The 18,974-nt window shown below is 36.2% G+C and overlaps 1 protein-coding gene across 2 annotated transcripts in view; it reads right to left on the bottom strand.

Moving 5' to 3' along the window:
- Positions 1 to 8,490: 8,490 nt before the first annotated feature.
- LOC110446859 (GDH/6PGL endoplasmic bifunctional protein-like) overlaps positions 8,491 to 18,974 on the bottom strand; it is a 14,900-nt gene continuing 4,416 nt past the window's right edge. For both annotated transcript variants that reach the window (XM_021492190.1, XM_021492191.1), the window contains exons 3-4: positions 17,232 to 17,323; positions 8,491 to 12,412 (exon numbers count right to left, since the gene is read on the bottom strand). In XM_021492190.1, coding sequence (XP_021347865.1) covers positions 10,809 to 12,412; positions 17,232 to 17,323 — 1,696 coding nt within the window. In that variant the 3' untranslated portion in view covers positions 8,491 to 10,808. The remainder of the gene's footprint in view (positions 12,413 to 17,231; positions 17,324 to 18,974) is intronic.

Raw genomic sequence — 18,974 nt, 5'->3', positions numbered from 1 at the left:
TCTGCGCTGCAACGTCACTATATAAACCAAGGAAATATAAGTTTTGGTTATAACACTATGAACCAGAATGAGTAGCTAAAAGAACGTGATTGAAATTTAACAAGAATGAGGGAGTCACGTTTGGCTCTCGTTTGAAACTTTTGGACGAGAAGATGTCTATTCCACCATGAACTCATGGTAATAATATCTATTTGTAATAGAATATTCAAACTGTATTACTTCTAGACAGAAATGAAATTACATTTTACATATTATATAGAATGTCTTCGACCCTGCCACAAGTTACAAAGCCAAGCTCCCGCTCACTGTCCACCGTGTCCGTTTCTCACCTTTGTTTGAAATGTCGCTATCAGTCTCGACCGGACGGTCATGATCATATACCACGCTTAGAGAAAGATATGTCTTTCCAACATTCACTAGACAGTTGATCAGTAGTTCACAATGAAGTCCACCAATACTATCATGCCAAACCTTGGTTCCGTTGCTACCTAATTACTTTAAATGTTTCTTCAATATAATTAAATTTATATCTTCACATCGCTCCCGATTGCTCTTCAATATCAACGAATATCTAGACGGCGACTTGCTTACATGTACCGATACGGCCGCTTTACACAGTGATCGAACTTAACCGACATCTCGTCGCGTTGTGACGTCATAAACACACGATGCCGATAAACATAATGATAATGTTTTTAATTATCTTTCATATCTTTGGTACAATACAAATTATGACATAATGATAATATGAACAGATAAATTATGACATAATAATAGGAATAGGTCAATTATGACATAATGTTAAAAGGAATATATCAATTATGACATAATGATAATATGAACAGATAAATTATGACATAATGATACATGTAATAGGAATAGATCAATTATGACATGATGATAATAGGTATAGATCAATTATGAAATAATGATTATAGGAATATATCAATTATGACATAATGATAATAGGAATAGATAAATTATGACATAACGATAACAGGAATAGATAAACTATGACATAATGATAATAGGAATAGATAAATTTGCTTTACGGTTGTTGTGTATATGGACTATATTTAAAACGTCGGTCACAGAAAAAAAAGGCACATGCATTTGGCTGTACCTATAGTCGAACATTCCAGAGATTTTAATAGAATCGTTGTTTTCATATTTTCAATATAATTTTTGTTTTAATAGAAGTAAGAAAGAAGATTTTATAAAAGTAAGAAAGACGAGAAAATGTTATTTATACCACATAAAGATGTGATAGATAAGCAGTATGAATGCTTACTGTATTACATGACTGTAAAACATATCCCTGTATTGCAGTGGGCATTCATATTACCTATGAATCGCATTTAAAAACAGTTTATGCTAAATAAACATTTATTTCTGCTATGCATTTTTATTTATATTATGTACATTATTTTGTTTGGTACTTTAGACTCGCAGTATAAATGCATAGATATAGCTTTGTGTAATTTAATAACTGTTTACGCTTTGGTTATATGGAGGAACCTGCATCAGTCTGGTTGGAAAAACATAGTTTGATTGGTTTAAAAAATAAGAAACTAGTCTTCTGGGTTCACATTTTCTTGTCATATACTACATATAGTCCTTAACAATCAAGTGTCAGTAACACCATACTTTGGTAAAGCTAGGAATCAGAAAATATGGACTACATTGTGTGTAGCATTAGGGTATAAACAAACTTTTAATATGAACACAATATCGCTGATTATGTACGTAGACCATTCAGGTCTGTAAAGTTTTTTATTGTAAAATTCATTAAAAAAATAAGGCAACGATCTTGTATCAAACTAAGTAACCCTTCCGACCGAACAATCACGAAACACAAGAACAGATTTTTAATATAAGTAGAAACTGCATTTTTAACACTGTTCCCATTTAAATAGGCGATTATGCTATATTTAGGTTTAATGACGCACGTACGTTTTCAAACAAACCTTTGCTTAAATCCTATTATTTAAAAGTTCAATAATCCTGTTAATGAATTTAAGAACGACTTAACGTTTCATTGGAAATCAGGGTTCCGGAAATGGGTTTACTAATGGTTAGAGCGAATAACGGTGTCCCGTTCCGGTCTCCGGCCCAATACATTTAAAAAATATGTAGAAAATTTATGTAAATAGCTACGAATTGAATGCATTATAATGCTCAACGTTGATATAAATACTGAACTGAATAAACATTACCTTTAGCAGAAAGAACGAAATTTAATGGCGATTTCCTAATCGATGAATGAATTACTGCCATTGTTTACACTTTAGATGAGATACAATCGATGAAAGTCAAGGACACAAATGTGCGGGGGTGTTTGTTTAAGTGAATGAATGGCTGTAAACTAAAACCTCGTTAGATGTCTATCAATTCGACAAAGTTTCCTCAACAGCGCTCTACGTAATATAAACGTACTTTTAAAACTGTAAATCTGATACTGAGGCTGTATGCATCAATGGTGGACGTGACCGTTTGGTTGTAATCCAAAATAAAAGGGATGATGCCCAAAACATATCCAGGGTCTGTATGAATAGTTTCTGTTGTTTTTTCAACAGACTCAATATTAAAATCCCATAGCATTAAGATTGTTCTTAAATAGAAATTTGCTGAAAATGTGCTCGAACTCAATGCTTTGGATATCCCGACTTCAGTGTTAGATGTCGACTTCTGACAGATACACGTATAACACCGGGCCTCCACAAATGCAGCTTATGAAAACAATGCACATGTTCTATGGTCGCGATGATAATATCATTGGGAAATTTTCCTTGTGTGATATGAAGGTACATGTTTTTTGTTACGTTCTTTTGTGTCTGTTGCTTTTTTCTTTTTTTCTTCCAGAAGTGTACAGTTAAAGGGNTCCCGAATTGTGTTTTATTATTAAAATAACAACATGACATGTAGAAAAACAGACTTATGAAAACTGCATCAAAGATAAAACACGTTTGACATTCCTTAATATACACTGTACATAAGCATTTGTTCATTATTGTACCCGTTGTCAGTATAATGTGACTGGGTGGAATTCGGTGCCGGGTGCTTTCGGAACATTCACGTTGTTGGGTGTATGCTATCTCAAAGATCTGCTCGACTTAATTATACATTCGTTTTTTGTATTAAACGAATATTGTGTTGTTATGCCAAACATCTCTTTTATTCACAAATCTGTCTTCTTCCTACTCAAACCTTCCAAAGCAATCCGACCATTACACAATCAAGGCACTGTTGTTTAGAAGTGAAGTTGGTTGGGTACTCTACTAGGAACAAAGGTCGGCTGGATTATGTACTGGGACCCAAAGTGGCTGGATTATCCACTGGAAAAAAACCAGTGGTATTGCAGACTTATTGTTGAATATGGTGTTGTTGTTTTTTCTTTCAAATTGATATCTGCAGATACCATACTCAATGTTTTGTTTTAATATTGCGGTAAAGATCATAGATTTACATGGCGAGTGACGTCGTTGAATCTTCGTTTTCAAGGGACTCTATATAATTATTTCTATTATTCACATTTTGCCTTAGGTTGAACGATTTTCGGTTAGAATATCAATTTTGTTACCAAGTACGTATAGGGTATTTTTCGCTTTGTTATTTCTTCACGATTAATAATTAAATAAAATTAATAAATAAATCATTTTGCTTTATAAAACCTTTTTTCGAAAACAAAATCCCCGCTCGATTTAACCGCTATTCACTGAAGGAATGAACATTGCGTCTGTTGAATTCATGGGGTGATGAAATGAGTTGTTTTTGAGACAAATGTTATAAAATGTTCAATTTGAATTTTACTCAAACCCAACCCAGTATATCGTCCCATGAGATCGAAGCCCTTCAATACTAGAAACTGCGCTATACCATTTGGCTAAGTTACGCGAACTAAATCTATGTATAAACCTTACGTTAAAATATGGTCCGGCAACTTCTTAAATTGGCTACACTTGCTTTTTCCAATATAATCACCCGTTTAAATATTGTGGCTACTTAAAAATTGTTAAATGGCTACAGGTCGATTGTTTTCTCCGAAGGCTCCGGCTTTCCTCCAATACCAAAACATGGCAGGTTCCTAAATGACTAAAACTGTTAATAGGACGTTAATCACAAACACACTAATGAAACGCACAACATATAGTAGTTCTATGGAGTGAAACCTGAGTAGAAATCGAAGTATTGGACCTTTATGGTATTGTCTGTGAGTTTGATATTAGTTCCGCGTGACATTACGTCATGTTTACAAAAATGTTACGTCACACCGCTTGCGCGTGCCTATCTTTGATGAACGCATTCATTGTATGGATTAATACACTATTTCGATAATTCTCTCTTCCATTACATTGGTATTATTGTATATAACACTTAATTGCTTTGGTAGTTTTCATTCCACGTCATGCGTTCATATGGATGCTATTCAAACAACAAATTTATAAATTGATCACTACACGAACAACTACATTTTAAAAGAAACAAAAATGGAGTGAAACGTGAAATAGCGTTTTAGTAATTGTTACAAAAAGTTCACAAAATTGGGTTTGCAAAATTAAGTAATATATTGAAGGCAACCAGGTTAAGCCAAGAATCAACATTCCAATTATTTCAATATAAATTCCCCCTATTGAAGCCAATATGGATTTTATTGTGCATTATATGAAAAAGGTACTATGTACAAGAAATTATTTCTTCTATCTGACAATCAAACAAACCAATATTGAAAAATGTGTGTAGCATTGTATGGCGCCGTCAGCTTGTTTATGCTACACATGCTATAAATGTCTTCAGTGTTTTCTTTGCATCAAAACCGTAATAATATTCCAGTTTTGTTGTTTATTTGTTAATTGCATTGTCTAACTGCAGTAAACAAAAGTATTCCTGACCAATAACCCGAGATAGTGTGTTTCTTCTTCCTCGATCAGAAATGTGTAGACAGTTTCAGTAAGCATGGAATCAGGGGATTTATCGGCATCGTCATTGAAAGAGAAATACAATAACAGTTACAAGTACGACATTGGTCTCCTAGAATAGCCATGGCTTCCTACACTGCTCAACTGACCTCTGTTATTGGCTTCGTTGTCTCTGGTCAAATCAAACTTGTCCGTCTTCGGTCCGTGTCATTAGCCGACATGCTGTGGTCAGTCTGATACATATTTACACCCGGACTGAATCAAAACCACACCTCACCACTCAAATGGTACTAATTACGGACGGTGAAGAGTTTTGGTTACTAATTAGAACTACGGTGACGATTTCCGGCTGTTTTTCCCGATGACACACACGTGTCTGATCACTATTATAATCTACGCCTGCTTTTCGTAATCATCATATAGAACACGGAAAAATCGATTATATTTTTCTGGTTTTACATGCATAACGGTTTACCAACCCAGTTCTTATATGGACTTCTTTAACTAAATATCCCTTACTGGTTCAAACAAAGGCCTGCAGTAGCCCATTGCATATTATCGAGAGAAGCGCTCAATGTGGATGTGGGTCCCTCTGCAATATCGGGGGTTTTCTTCTGTATATTATGCTTAGGTGACATTAAAGAATCCAGACTGATTTGCAGCACCAATTCCAGTGCCTGCGATATATGTTTATTATTCTTTTCTCATACACCTACTCTATTTTTCGGCGGTGTGTCCGAGGCACCCGTCTTCATATGACCCCGGCTGTTGTAAGGATGTCAAACATAAAACAAATCTTTACTTACATGAGGTTGGTGGACACTTTAATGCTCTTTATTTGTATTTTGAAAACAACCGCCGAATTCTAAGTGGACATGGGCAGTGGTGTTCATTCCACATCTGAGATTGGTGTTGTGACCTCCAACTTACCGAGACATTTTTAAATGGCTAAACCATGCAATACATCGGACCAACATCCTTCATAGTTTGTGAGAATGTGATTTGCAACCTTTCCATCTCCGTATTAGTCCCTTAGATTGATCATTATCTATTCGTTGGAATGGTTCTGACTTTGTCTACATGAAATACTGCTGAAACCATATGTTGTAAAACTGTAATATATAACGGGTTTTGTAGAGACCTCTCCCTGCTGCTCTTTGGTCATGAGTTTTTAACTCTTTTGAACTTCAGTATCACTGATGGAGAGGCCTGAATAAGTGAAATGGTCAAAAGGTGTAGTATACTTTTTTCTTGCTTTAAGTTCCTACATTGACGAACTGAAGTTTAAAATAGTGTTTCTTTACTTCGTATCTCTGGTGATACTATTGACGTAATCTTGTAACCGGAATTTATTCTGGTACCTGAACCACTCTTGAGATAGCTGGAGTAGTTCGGGAGACTAAGTTACAGCCGCTGTTAAGAATGACAGTTTAACATCGCAATTTGAAAATAGGTCATGCTATGAAACCGCCAAGACTTCCTCGACGGAATGTCTTAAGATGCTTTTCAACAACCTTCTTGAACGGCTCACCCAAATCACACTGAAGAAAATTAATTCTAATCCAACACTGCAGTCATGCCAATGCGTGGTGGCAAACAATATAGCTGTTCTCTAAAATCAGGTACCAGTTGAAACATTCATGACAGCCAAGTACTTGCATAAAAACAATGGTATCACACGACCGATAGATGGAAAGTCAACATAAAGTACGTTAGCGAAAAACAAATACGGTAAAATGTGTATAAGTGCTTTAAAAGTTGTAATGACAAATACAGTTAAACACGGTCGGTTTCAATACAATATATTCGTTATAAGAAAGGGTGGGTCTGTATAACATTTACGGCACTGCACGGTCGTTGGGAGGATGCATACGACTATAAAAAATTCAGTATGACATGGTCGTTAGGTGGTGTTAGATCTCCATAGCAAATACAGGACTGTAGTTGTAAGAGTGAAAGATACAAAAGCTGAAAAGAATAGGTTTAGTAAACATGGTGCAATAGCTTTTAGCATGTCAATATCACGTGCGTACATCTTGCACTCACCACCACTCCCTGTCATCAAATTATATCTCAACACCTCTCATCATATCGATATTTAATAATGCTATAATTACGGAATTCTATGACTGTTTTATGCCGGAAGCAGCTTGTCAATATCGTGTTTTGGTTGTTGAACTTCCATAAAACAATTCACAGAAAAAAAAACCTGATCAATATTCTACTGTTCTGGGTCTGGGGGTTTTACGCAGCGTCGAGGCTCAAAGTTTCATACATCGTTCGTCTACTACTGTTGTATATAAAACGTGTTAGTCATTTTCAAAAACGGCTAGTCTCTAATGGTACATGTATGCAATCCGGGTGGTCAAAATAGACCGCAATGTGTTGTTTATGTTTTAAACAAATGCTACCATCCGTTCCGTCTCATTAGCTCTTAGGCCAGACAAAACTTGTAAACTATTTGAATATCATATTTTCCAAATTATTAAAACTGAAACAATACATGTTGTGGGACTCAAAATGAGTACTTTCGGATAACTAATACACATACTTAAAAAATAATACAGTTTAAGCCTGGTTACTACATGTAGTAGTCAATATAAAAGCAGTCAATACGTGTTGGTAAGACTATAGATACGATGTGGCGTTGCCATCGAAAACCCGCTGTTTTTTTCGCGCATACGCAACAATATCATCATGTCTGCAAAGGCAATCCCGACAACTGGTCTCCCCATCCTTTCGCCATGGATGATTCTTTTATAAAGAAAAACAATTTTCAGTGTTTATTTTTTAGTCTTCAAACGGGAAGTTATTCCTTTGTTTATAAATAAAACAAGTATCCCCGTGCTATTTGTTTGGAATAATAGGTGAAAACATTGACGTCATCGAGGTTTAAGGCCTATATTAAAGTTTGTTTTTATCAAACCGTCGGCGTATTTTAACGACGCCATTGAGTATAGGGCTTACAAAAGGATACGTCCATTGCTATTTAGGGGAAGTTAAGGAGGTTTTTGAGATTTTAGGCTTATGCATTTGTATCTACCTGACGTCATGTAGCCGTGTTTTTATGTTAGAGTAAGAGAATCTTTTACTTCTGTGTGATGAAGCCAGGGAAGTCTGAACGTGAGGGAAATGTTTTTGAAGTTAAGCACGAGGCATTGAAGAATATTTAAACACACCAATCACAATACATGACTAACGTGTATGATACACAAGCATTTTTCCAAGGAACATTCCTGAACCATAAACCGTCTGGGAGGTCCCTTACATCACTGTTTTTGTGGGTATTTTGCGCCTGGTCCGATTACAACACGGTCAGCTCAAGGCAAATAACAACAAAATATACCTGAAGAGCCGTTTTCGTTGGCGTGTGCATTTTGTACGATACTGTGACGGTCAAGTGGTAAAGACCCTGTGTCTAAACTCAGCTTGAAAATAAGCTGTGGAAGTGTGGGTACCATAACAGAATTGATGGGTGATACCCAGATACCGACGACTTAATTGCACCAGCCAAGCACCTGGGTTAGAATCTATTGATTCAACTAAGAGGAAACTAAAATAACAGAAATAGCGATTCAAACTTGACCATTTATTTAAAGGGCAAATAAAATACATGAAGTACACAAATGAACAATGTGTTGAACACTGTAAGATTATAGCTCGCCTCTAATGCATACACCAATCTCACATGCTCAAACAATAATCTCATACAAATGACAAAAGTACATCAGACCACTCTATCAAATATTCACATCCATATTAATGTAGTGAAATCTAAATGGTAGAAAACCTATTTACCTCTCCATGTAGAAAAGGTACATGCAAGCTATACAATTTACTTATAATCACTGACAAGTTCTACATAACGCCTAACCCTTTCATAAACATTTGGAATACTATTTCTGGCATCTCTCGAAACGTCCCTAAAATTCCTATAGTTTACACAGATAGTCATTGAGATGCATATACCACAATTAGACTACAGAACATAAAACACAAATAAATTCAACAAGCATACTGAGTATTGCTAAAGCAATACATGTCCCCTACCGGCCCCCGCTAGCTATAACACTGTAATGATTTATAAAAATGGTGCCCTTTGGTGTTACTTTGGGGAAATGAAAAGTATACAACTATCTTGTAACTGATTTTAATGTAATTTTTTCTATTCTACATTGCCATCAATCATTTTGTAAAAAGAAATCAGAATAAATGAGTTTCCATGTATACTGCATATTACATACACATTTGACACTTAAAATTCAGTAATGAACCGATTATATCGATTATGGAATTTGTTATCGTTAATCGGAATCGAACAGGACATATCGATCGATGTTCTATTATTATACATCGACCATCAGTCCATCACTGGCTTCAACTTGTCCAGGATTTTGTGTTAAAAGAAACGTTGGCCTTGACCTCAACTTTACAACCCTGAAACTCAAACGTGTCCGAGATAGTATGGTCTTTTGTAATTGTGTGAAATTTGATCAAAATCCCTCCAGGAATGAAGCCGCTAGAGGGCTGACAATAAATTTCCTAAAAATTGTGACAGTGACCTTGACCCAACAACCCTGAAATTCGAACTTGTCCAAAATAGTATGGTCTTTATAATTGTGTGATATTAATCTTAAGATAATATTAACTCTAATTAATCGTAATAAACTCCCAGAAAAGCATTGACATTACTCTGATAACTCATATACCTTCACTAAGAACGAAGCATTCTAATTCCCTATCTAAATTCATAATAGGAAGTATTTCCTAAGAAAAGGACAAAGCTAACGTCCAATTGACGAGCTCCAATTCCTGCCATTTACTTACAATATGGCTACCCACTGTAACATGTGCTTTTGTCAATCAGTGATATGACATTTTCACAAGTAAATCGCTAAGTAAGTTGTACTGAATGAATCTGTTTTCTGTTATTCCAACTGGAGAAACGTTCGCCAGCTTTACATAGAGATCTATATGCATTTTAAGAGACGAAACACCATTCTGTCACAATATTATCAAGTCATGTGGCTTGAAGATTTAGAAGAACAATTTTACATAGAAAGATGTGAAAACAGAGGAAAACTAAATATGAACAAATGGCAATGATATAATTCCAACTATCATGCATTTTGACGAATAGCATCACCCAGGGCCTTTCGGATTTACACAAGAAGTCATTCAAAGGTTTTAAACACATTTTACCCTTGTTAAGTTGAAAGTAGCTCAAGGTATTTTTAACAAGATTGATGATCCTCCATCCTAGCATACCACAGGCGAAAAATAATGACCCAATGCTTATTTGTTTTGCACAAGAAGTCATCAAAATGATTTAAACATGTGACCCCAATGCTAAGTTGAAAGTGACTCCAGGGCATTCATATAGGCAATCTTGATGACTCTTCATCCTAGCATGCCACAGGCTTAATACCATGACCCAAGGTATGTTGGGTATTCAGAAGAAGTCATTCAAATGGTTTCCACACTTTTAACCACTTTGACTTAAATCGTAGGTGAAGGTCGTTTATTTCAGCAAACTTGATGGTCTGTTGTCCTAGCAAACTACAGGCTAAAGTATTCATCTGAATCCGGAAACAAATTTTATCCACGTGACCTTGAAAACCAGAAAAGGGCATTTACATTTATTAGATTTTGAATGAACTGAATTTATTTTCATCCCATCTTGCAACTGGCCAATATTATCCCCCTAGGCTTCATGCTATGGAATGTTTTGGACAGTTTCGACGAATTTGGTCCTTGTGACATAGAAAGTGTAAAATGTCATTCATCCAAGCATGCTTCTGGTCAAATAGCATTACCACAGCCTTTCCAATTACTCAGAAATAAAGAAATCGAAAGCAAACAAGTGATGCCAGACCGACAACAGACATTATTTTACCTAGTTCCAAACCATGCATCATAGTCTACAAACCAGGTGACATTTCCCACCACAGGCTTCACTCCTAGTATCGGATAGTCTGTGGCCGTCTTCTTATCATCAGGAAGTGTCATTAAAATATCATGTTTCTTACTTCCTGTTACTAAAACTAGTATTTGTTTCCCTTTATTTAATAGAGGTAAGGTCAAAGTCATTCTAGCTTTTACTGTATCCATAGCAACAAGTGATGACCCTTCATGAGACTTGCCTGGAAAGAGTGAAGCAGTATGTCCATCAGAACCTACTCCGAGAAGGATTAAGTCGAACTGAAGATCAGGAATGTGATGTCGGATTTCTTCTTCGTATATGGCATTGCCTCTATCACCAGGACTACACACACGGTCCGCTACCTCTACAGTCATAGGGTGCACATTCATATAAGGTACACGAATGTTCCGAATCAGATGATCATGCAATAATTTGAAATTTGATCCATCTAGTTGACGGGAGACGCATCTTTCGTCTACCTGCCAAATGTGAATAAATTCCCATGGAATCTGCTGATATTTGTCTACTAAAATTTGAAATAACTTTGTGGGAGAATTTCCACCCGAAAATGCAATGTTGATATCGTCCTTAACCTTTAAGCGTTCATTGATAGCATTAAGTATATATTCAGCAGCTGCATGGATGAGAATATCCTCTGTTGGCTTTATTACTAGTTGCTGATCGAGATAGCTGGCGGGTAGAGACGAGAATTGCTGGCCATATGTACTTTCTAAAATTGCATTGAATTTATCAGTGAACATATACTGAAGACCATTGGAGGTTAGTTTGAAGTTAAGTGACCGGTCCTCTTCACGTTGATACAAACGTGGAGCGATGCCCTGAAGGTCATTCAGCACCGGTGACCAGAGGCGCCACAGACTCAGAAGACGCTCTTTTGCAACAAAACTCTCACGTCTCCCTAAAAACATGTCGTCGACAACAGTCACATAAGCCGGCTGGTTGTCTTTGGGAACGAGGAAGGTCAGATCATTCAAACTCTGGCCATACATGGCGATATCGTCCGCCGTCACTGGTAAGTCCTTCAGGGATGAGGGCAATGCAGGGTTTAAAAGGTCCTTTGAAACCATAATACCAGCTGATGGTAAGTTACCATGGCCAATTTGGAAAATAATCTGTTTTTGTCCTTTCCAATGGCTTCCATTGTGATGTCGGCAGCCGGATATACAAAAATCGTTTTCTTTGAAAACAACACGAATAAAACTTGAGCGTTCATCTAGATGTTTTCCTGAAACTAAAATAAAGGGAACACCACTCCAACGTCGATTCCTCACTTCAACACGAGCAGCGCCAAAGGTAGGTGTAAATTTCGACATTGTCACATTTTCTTTTTCTGACTGTGCCTGCATGACGTAGTCAGCATACTGACCAATCAAAACGCTGTTTTTGTTGACAGATTTTATCTGTGACAATACTCGTAGCCTACTCTTATCAACTTGCTCAGTATTGGTGATCTCGTCTGGTAGCTCCATGGCAACAAGGGCCAGTAACTCTGTCAAGTGGTTTTGCATCACATCTCTAACTATTCCATATTGATCGTAAAAGTCAATTCTTCCTGGAAGAAAAAAATAATAAAAAACATAAATGATAGATAACTTATCCGGTATTTATTGAAGTTAAATGTACAGTCTATTCTAACCACAACTTATCCGCTTGTCTTACTTTCTAAATAGCGTTCGATGTGACATATCGGCTTTTTACTTTGAATTATTGCCCCTTAATAACCAAGACGTCTTATAATCCAGCCAGTTCTGCTTGGAACCAAGTTAAGCTCGACTATATTCACAAATACCCATTACAGAGAAGGACGGTCAGTCAAAATATGCTTCTTCATCTGTTTTAACAGGATAACAGCCGACTGATGCTGCGTCATAAACAATCGATTTTCATTTAACCTTTTATCTGTGTTACCAATTTCACTGTTTGTGCCAGACTTTCAACATTTCTACTCGGAATTTACTCATTTTGCCAACAATGCACGTTTTCACACATAACTACAATGTACATGCATTGAACTTGTTCTTCTAATTAAATATTTATCAAATTTATCAAAGTCCCTTCTTTTTATTTTCATCTGATTTATCCATTATTATCAATCATTTATAAGTCAATATCAACGCGTCTCGTTGCAATGCTGGGTTACATGTGTTACCTTGTACCACTATAGTGTAATGAAAAGTACTACTGCAGGTCGGGGACTGACAAAAGAATATACATGCTGTTACCCACTGCTTGTTGTAAAAGGCAAATAATGTGGGAACCCCCTGGTTCATTGGGGATGTTATGGTGCCCACAATAGCGACCGACTGAAATCACCGATCGCAATTTTATGTATCTTTATATTCTCTCTCTATATTTGGCTTTAGTGTTGAATGTTCGTCAAAGTGGGATATACCAAACTCCTCAATAAGTTAGTTATTATTCCTTGCTTAACGTTCAGTATTTAGGTTAAAGGCATCAAATGGTTCACCCGTTGTCAGTATAATGTGACCGGGTACGTGGGATGCTGCGCCGTGAGCATTCGTCATTGTTATCAGTCAGGTAGCACTCTGAAGTCAGCATCAGATCGATTTGCAAGCAGGCAAATACGCCAGCATAAACAAAGTAGCGCCTCTAGTACACATACATACATACATACACTCAACAAACCCAGAAAGAAAGGTAAACCTCTCCCCTCATACATACCTTTTCATCGGTAAAAATAGGAAAAACAATTTTGTAGTATAAATAGTTTAAAGTGATTATCTTCAAAGTCATACCGTATTTATTCACAATGCAAGCGTGCAAGCTGTGATGTCCCAAGAGCTCATCATGCGTTTCCGCAAATAACTCGTGAATTACACCAATTACTTATCAAACAATGCAAGTATACGCAATTTATCTGTCACTGGGGTGACTAGAAAATCACAAAGAAAATATCACCAATACGCATGTTCAGAGGGAAAGGGCTGTTGGCAAGATCCATGCCCGGCTATTTTGATACAGTGCGATTAATCGGGCCCGTAGTATCTAGTCTAAAATTGTGTACATACCCTGAACGTTTTGCAAGTTTCAAAGAAGCATTGTTAAAAGTTATAATCACTCTCTTATATATACATGATGAAAATATTCTTTAAAAATAAAACAGTAACAAACAGTGTACCTTTCTAGTGTAATGATTTGGTACATATACTCACCCTGTACCTTTCTGGTTTAATGATATGGTACATATACTCACCCTGTACCTTTCTAGTGTAATGATATGGTACATATACTCATCCTGTACCTTTCTAGTGTAATGATATGGTACATATACTCACCCTGTACCTTTCTAGTGTAATGATATGGTACATATACTCACCCTGTACCTTTCTAGTGTAATGATATGGTACATATACTCACCCTGTACCTTTCTAGTGTAATGATATGGTACATATACTCACCCTGTACCTTTCTAGTGTAATGATATGGTACATATACTCACCCTGTACCTTTCTAGTGTAATGATATGGTACATATACTCACCCTGTACCTTTCTAGTGTAATGATATGGTACATATACTCACCCTGTACCTTTCTAGTGTAATGATATGGTACATATACTCACCCTGTACCTTTCTAGTGTAATGATATGGTACATATACTCACCCTGTACCTTTCTAGTGTAATGATATGGTACATATACTCACCCTGTACCTTTCTAGTGTAATGATATGGTACATATACTCACCCTGTACCTTTCTAGTGTAATGATATGGTACATATACTCACCCTGTACCTTTCTAGTGTAATGATATGGTACATATACTCACCCTGTACCTTTCTAGTGTAATGATATGGTACATATACTCACCCTGTACCTTTCTAGTGTAATGATATGGTACATATACTCACCCTGTACCTTTCTAGTGTAATGATATGGTACATATACTCACCCTGTACCTTTCTAGTGTAATGATATGGTACATATACTCACCCTGTACCTTTCTAGTGTAATGATATGGTACATATACTCACCCTGTACCTTTCTAGTGTAATGATATGGTACATATACTCACCCTGTACCTTTCTAGTGTAATGATATGGTACATATACTCACCCTGTACCTTTCTAGTGTAATGATATGGTACATATACTCACCCTGTACCTTTCTAGTGTAATGATATGGTACATATACTCACCCTGTACCTTTCTAGTGTAATGATATGGTACATATACTCACCCTGTACCTTTCTAGTGTAATGATATGGTACATATACTCACCCTGTACCTTTCTAGTGTAATGATATGGTACATATACTCACCCTGTACCTTTCTAGTGTAATGATATGGTACATATACTCACCCTGTACCTTTCTAGTGTAATGATATGGTACATATACTCACCCTGTACCTTTCTAGTGTAATGATATGGTACATATACTCACCCTGTACCTTTCTAGTGTAATGATATGGTACATATACTCACCCTGTACCTTTCTAGTGTAATGATATGGTACATATACTCACCCTGTACCTTTCTAGTGTAATGATATGGTACATATACTCACCCTGTACCTTTCTAGTGTAATGATATGGTACATATACTCACCCTGTACCTTTCTAGTGTAATGATATGGTACATATACTCACCCTGTACCTTTCTAGTGTAATGATATGGTACATATACTCACCCTGTACCTTTCTAGTGTAATGATATGGTACATATACTCACCCTGTACCTTTCTAGTGTAATGATATGGTACATATACTCACCCTGTACCTTTCTAGTGTAATGATATGGTACATATACTCACCCTGTACCTTTCTAGTGTAATGATATGGTACATATACTCACCCTGTACCTTTCTAGTGTAATGATATGGTACATATACTCACCCTGTACCTTTCTAGTGTAATGATATGGTACATATACTCACCCTGTACCTTTCTAGTGTAATGATATGGTACATATACTCACCCTGTACCTTTCTAGTGTAATGATATGGTACATATACTCACCCTGTACCTTTCTAGTGTAATGATATGGTACATATACTCACCCTGTACCTTTCTAGTGTAATGATATGGTACATATACTCACCCTGTACCTTTCTAGTGTAATGATATGGTACATATACTCACCCTGTACCTTTCTAGTGTAATGATATGGTACATATACTCACCCTGTACCTTTCTAGTGTAATGATATGGTACATATACTCACCCTGTACCTTTCTAGTGTAATGATATGGTACATATACTCACCCTGTACCTTTCTAGTGTAATGATATGGTACATATACTCACCCTGTACCTTTCTAGTGTAATGATATGGTACATATACTCACCCTGTACCTTTCTAGTGTAATGATATGGTACATATACTCACCCTGTACCTTTCTAGTGTAATGATATGGTACATATACTCACCCTGTACCTTTCTAGTGTAATGATATGGTACATATACTCACCCTGTACCTTTCTAGTGTAATGATATGGTACATATACTCACCCTGTACCTTTCTAGTGTAATGATATGGTACATATACTCACCCTGTACCTTTCTAGTGTAATGATATGGTACATATACTCACCCTGTACCTTTCTAGTGTAATGATATGGTACATATACTCACCCTGTACCTTTCTAGTGTAATGATATGGTACATATACTCACCCTGTACCTTTCTAGTGTAATGATATGGTACATATACTCACCCTGTACCTTTCTAGTGTAATGATATGGTACATATACTCACCCTGTACCTTTCTAGTGTAATGATATGGTACATATACTCACCCTGTACCTTTCTAGTGTAATGATATGGTACATATACTCACCCTGTACCTTTCTAGTGTAATGATATGGTACATATACTCACCCTGTACCTTTCTAGTGTAATGATATGGTACATATACTCACCCTGTACCTTTCTAGTGTAATGATATGGTACATATACTCACCCTGTACCTTTCTAGTGTAATGATATGGTACATATACTCACCCTGTACCTTTCTAGTGTAATGATATGGTACATATACTCACCCTGTACCTTTCTAGTGTAATGATATGGTACATATACTCACCCTGTACCTTTCTAGTGTAATGATATGGTACATATACTCACCCTGTACCTTTCTAGTGTAATGATATGGTACATATACTCACCCTGTACCTTTCTAGTGTAATGATATGGTACATATACTCACCCTGTACCTTTCTAGTGTAATGATATGGTACATATACTCACCCTGTACCTTTCTAGTGTAATGATATGGTACATATACTCACCCTGTACCTTTCTAGTGTAATGATATGGTACATATACTCACCCTGTACCTTTCTAGTGTAATGATATGGTACATATACTCACCCTGTACCTTTCTAGTGTAATGATATGGTACATATACTCACCCTGTACACCAATAGTTTCCTTCATGACGACCTCTACTCGTGACACGTGGTCACTGGTCAGTAGCGGTTCTAGGATATCTCTGTTGGCGTGTCTATATAGAGAAGCAGAGACAGTCACTGGTTAAAAACTAAAGGATAAAGTTCCAATGGATGAAGTTTTGTTATATCATCATTGAAAATGGATTTGTTTTGTCACACTTGAAAACATAAAGCTCTTTTAAATTGGCTTTTGTTGGTGATTGTTAACAACAAATCATTAGATACATGTATAAATGGACAAGGTATTTTCTTTATCAGTTCTAGAGGAGTCCAAACAATAACAGCAGATAAAGCATAATCCATTAGTGTTGTTTTATTTTCTATTTTATTGTCTTTGGGACGTAAAAACCATCACAAGAGTAAGAAATTCATTCAACTTAGAATTTTAAACTTAGAAACTGGGAATTTTGTTTCAGAAAGCGAAAATTCGCTTATTTAATGAACCATGGAGAATAAAAAAAATAAAAATAAAAAATTGTGGACATGTCTGATTTTAATTATCATTTTATATAGGGAACAGTATTTGATACAGGTGATTTTTATAATGCATTTTGTTTACCTCCTCTGTAATGTTACACTATATACATATATCTATATCACTATTGATGACATGTATATTTCATGTATTATTTATTTACACATACATTTGCATTATTCGTCGATCTTGAAATCCAAATATCACACAAAAATGTATACCAAACATTACAAATACGAAAAAACCAAAGGGTATACATGTATATCAGCTCCCAGGCAAGCCACACTTTATCTTTAATTGCTAGTTATTTCCCAGAATACAAGGATCAAGGATACTCATTACTCCATAGCTATTTCGGTTACGATCCTTATAATTTTGGGTATAACCTGGAAATAAGTCCTGAGGTATGGGGCAAGACCCCTGGACTAATCCTGGTAACATGATTGTGTCCATCTCTTTATGTCCACTGAGCAGTTCAAAAGTTTATAATTCTCTTCCAACCTACAACCCAACTTATAACTAAGTCTTCGGGCAAGTAGAAGCCTGTGGGCAATCATGGTAGGATGGTTGTTGTCTCTTCATGTTTACCAGTTACCTTATGAAGAGAGTGTCTCAAATATATTTTCATTTATAATCCAGGAACTAAGTCTCTAGGGGAAATGCCAGATCTAAGGACCAACCTTAGTAGCATAAATGTGTTCCTCCCTTTACAAATAGCAATTTTATATTTTATAGCCATATAGGGTGGGGATCTGAACAGTTTTCATGTTATGACTCATGGATCAAATCCTAATGGGCAGGGCCAAGCCCCTTAGCCAGTCTCCATGCATAGAAATTGTATACAGTTTTATATATTTATACAAGAGATCCCAGAGGGATCTTGGCGCCCACCTTTGTACCATCTTCATTAGTTCTTTGTCAGTTCAATCTTTTCTCTTCTTTCCTCTAATCTGTTTGATCGAGTCATGTTAACAGTAAATGCACCTTGAGGTAACTTTTGATCTAAACTTAATACTGATGTGTATGAAAGCCAACCTTCAAAGTGAGTTTGTCATTTCACATATTTACTAGTACAGTACTTAATGTGAAAGAAATAGAATCGATCATTGCAATATGAGAAAGATCTGTTTAGTTCTTCTTTTAATCCATTTTGTTTTTATGATCAGTCTCAAAATATAACATACACAACGAGGGATCAAGGGGAACCTACATTTAAAATTTGAGAAAGA

The sequence above is a fragment of the Mizuhopecten yessoensis genome, unplaced genomic scaffold, assembly GCF_002113885.1.
Source record: "Mizuhopecten yessoensis strain PY_sf001 unplaced genomic scaffold, ASM211388v2 scaffold3023, whole genome shotgun sequence".
NCBI classification, from domain to species: domain Eukaryota; kingdom Metazoa; phylum Mollusca; class Bivalvia; order Pectinida; family Pectinidae; genus Mizuhopecten; species Mizuhopecten yessoensis.
This window is presented reverse-complemented; position numbering and strand designations above follow the sequence as displayed.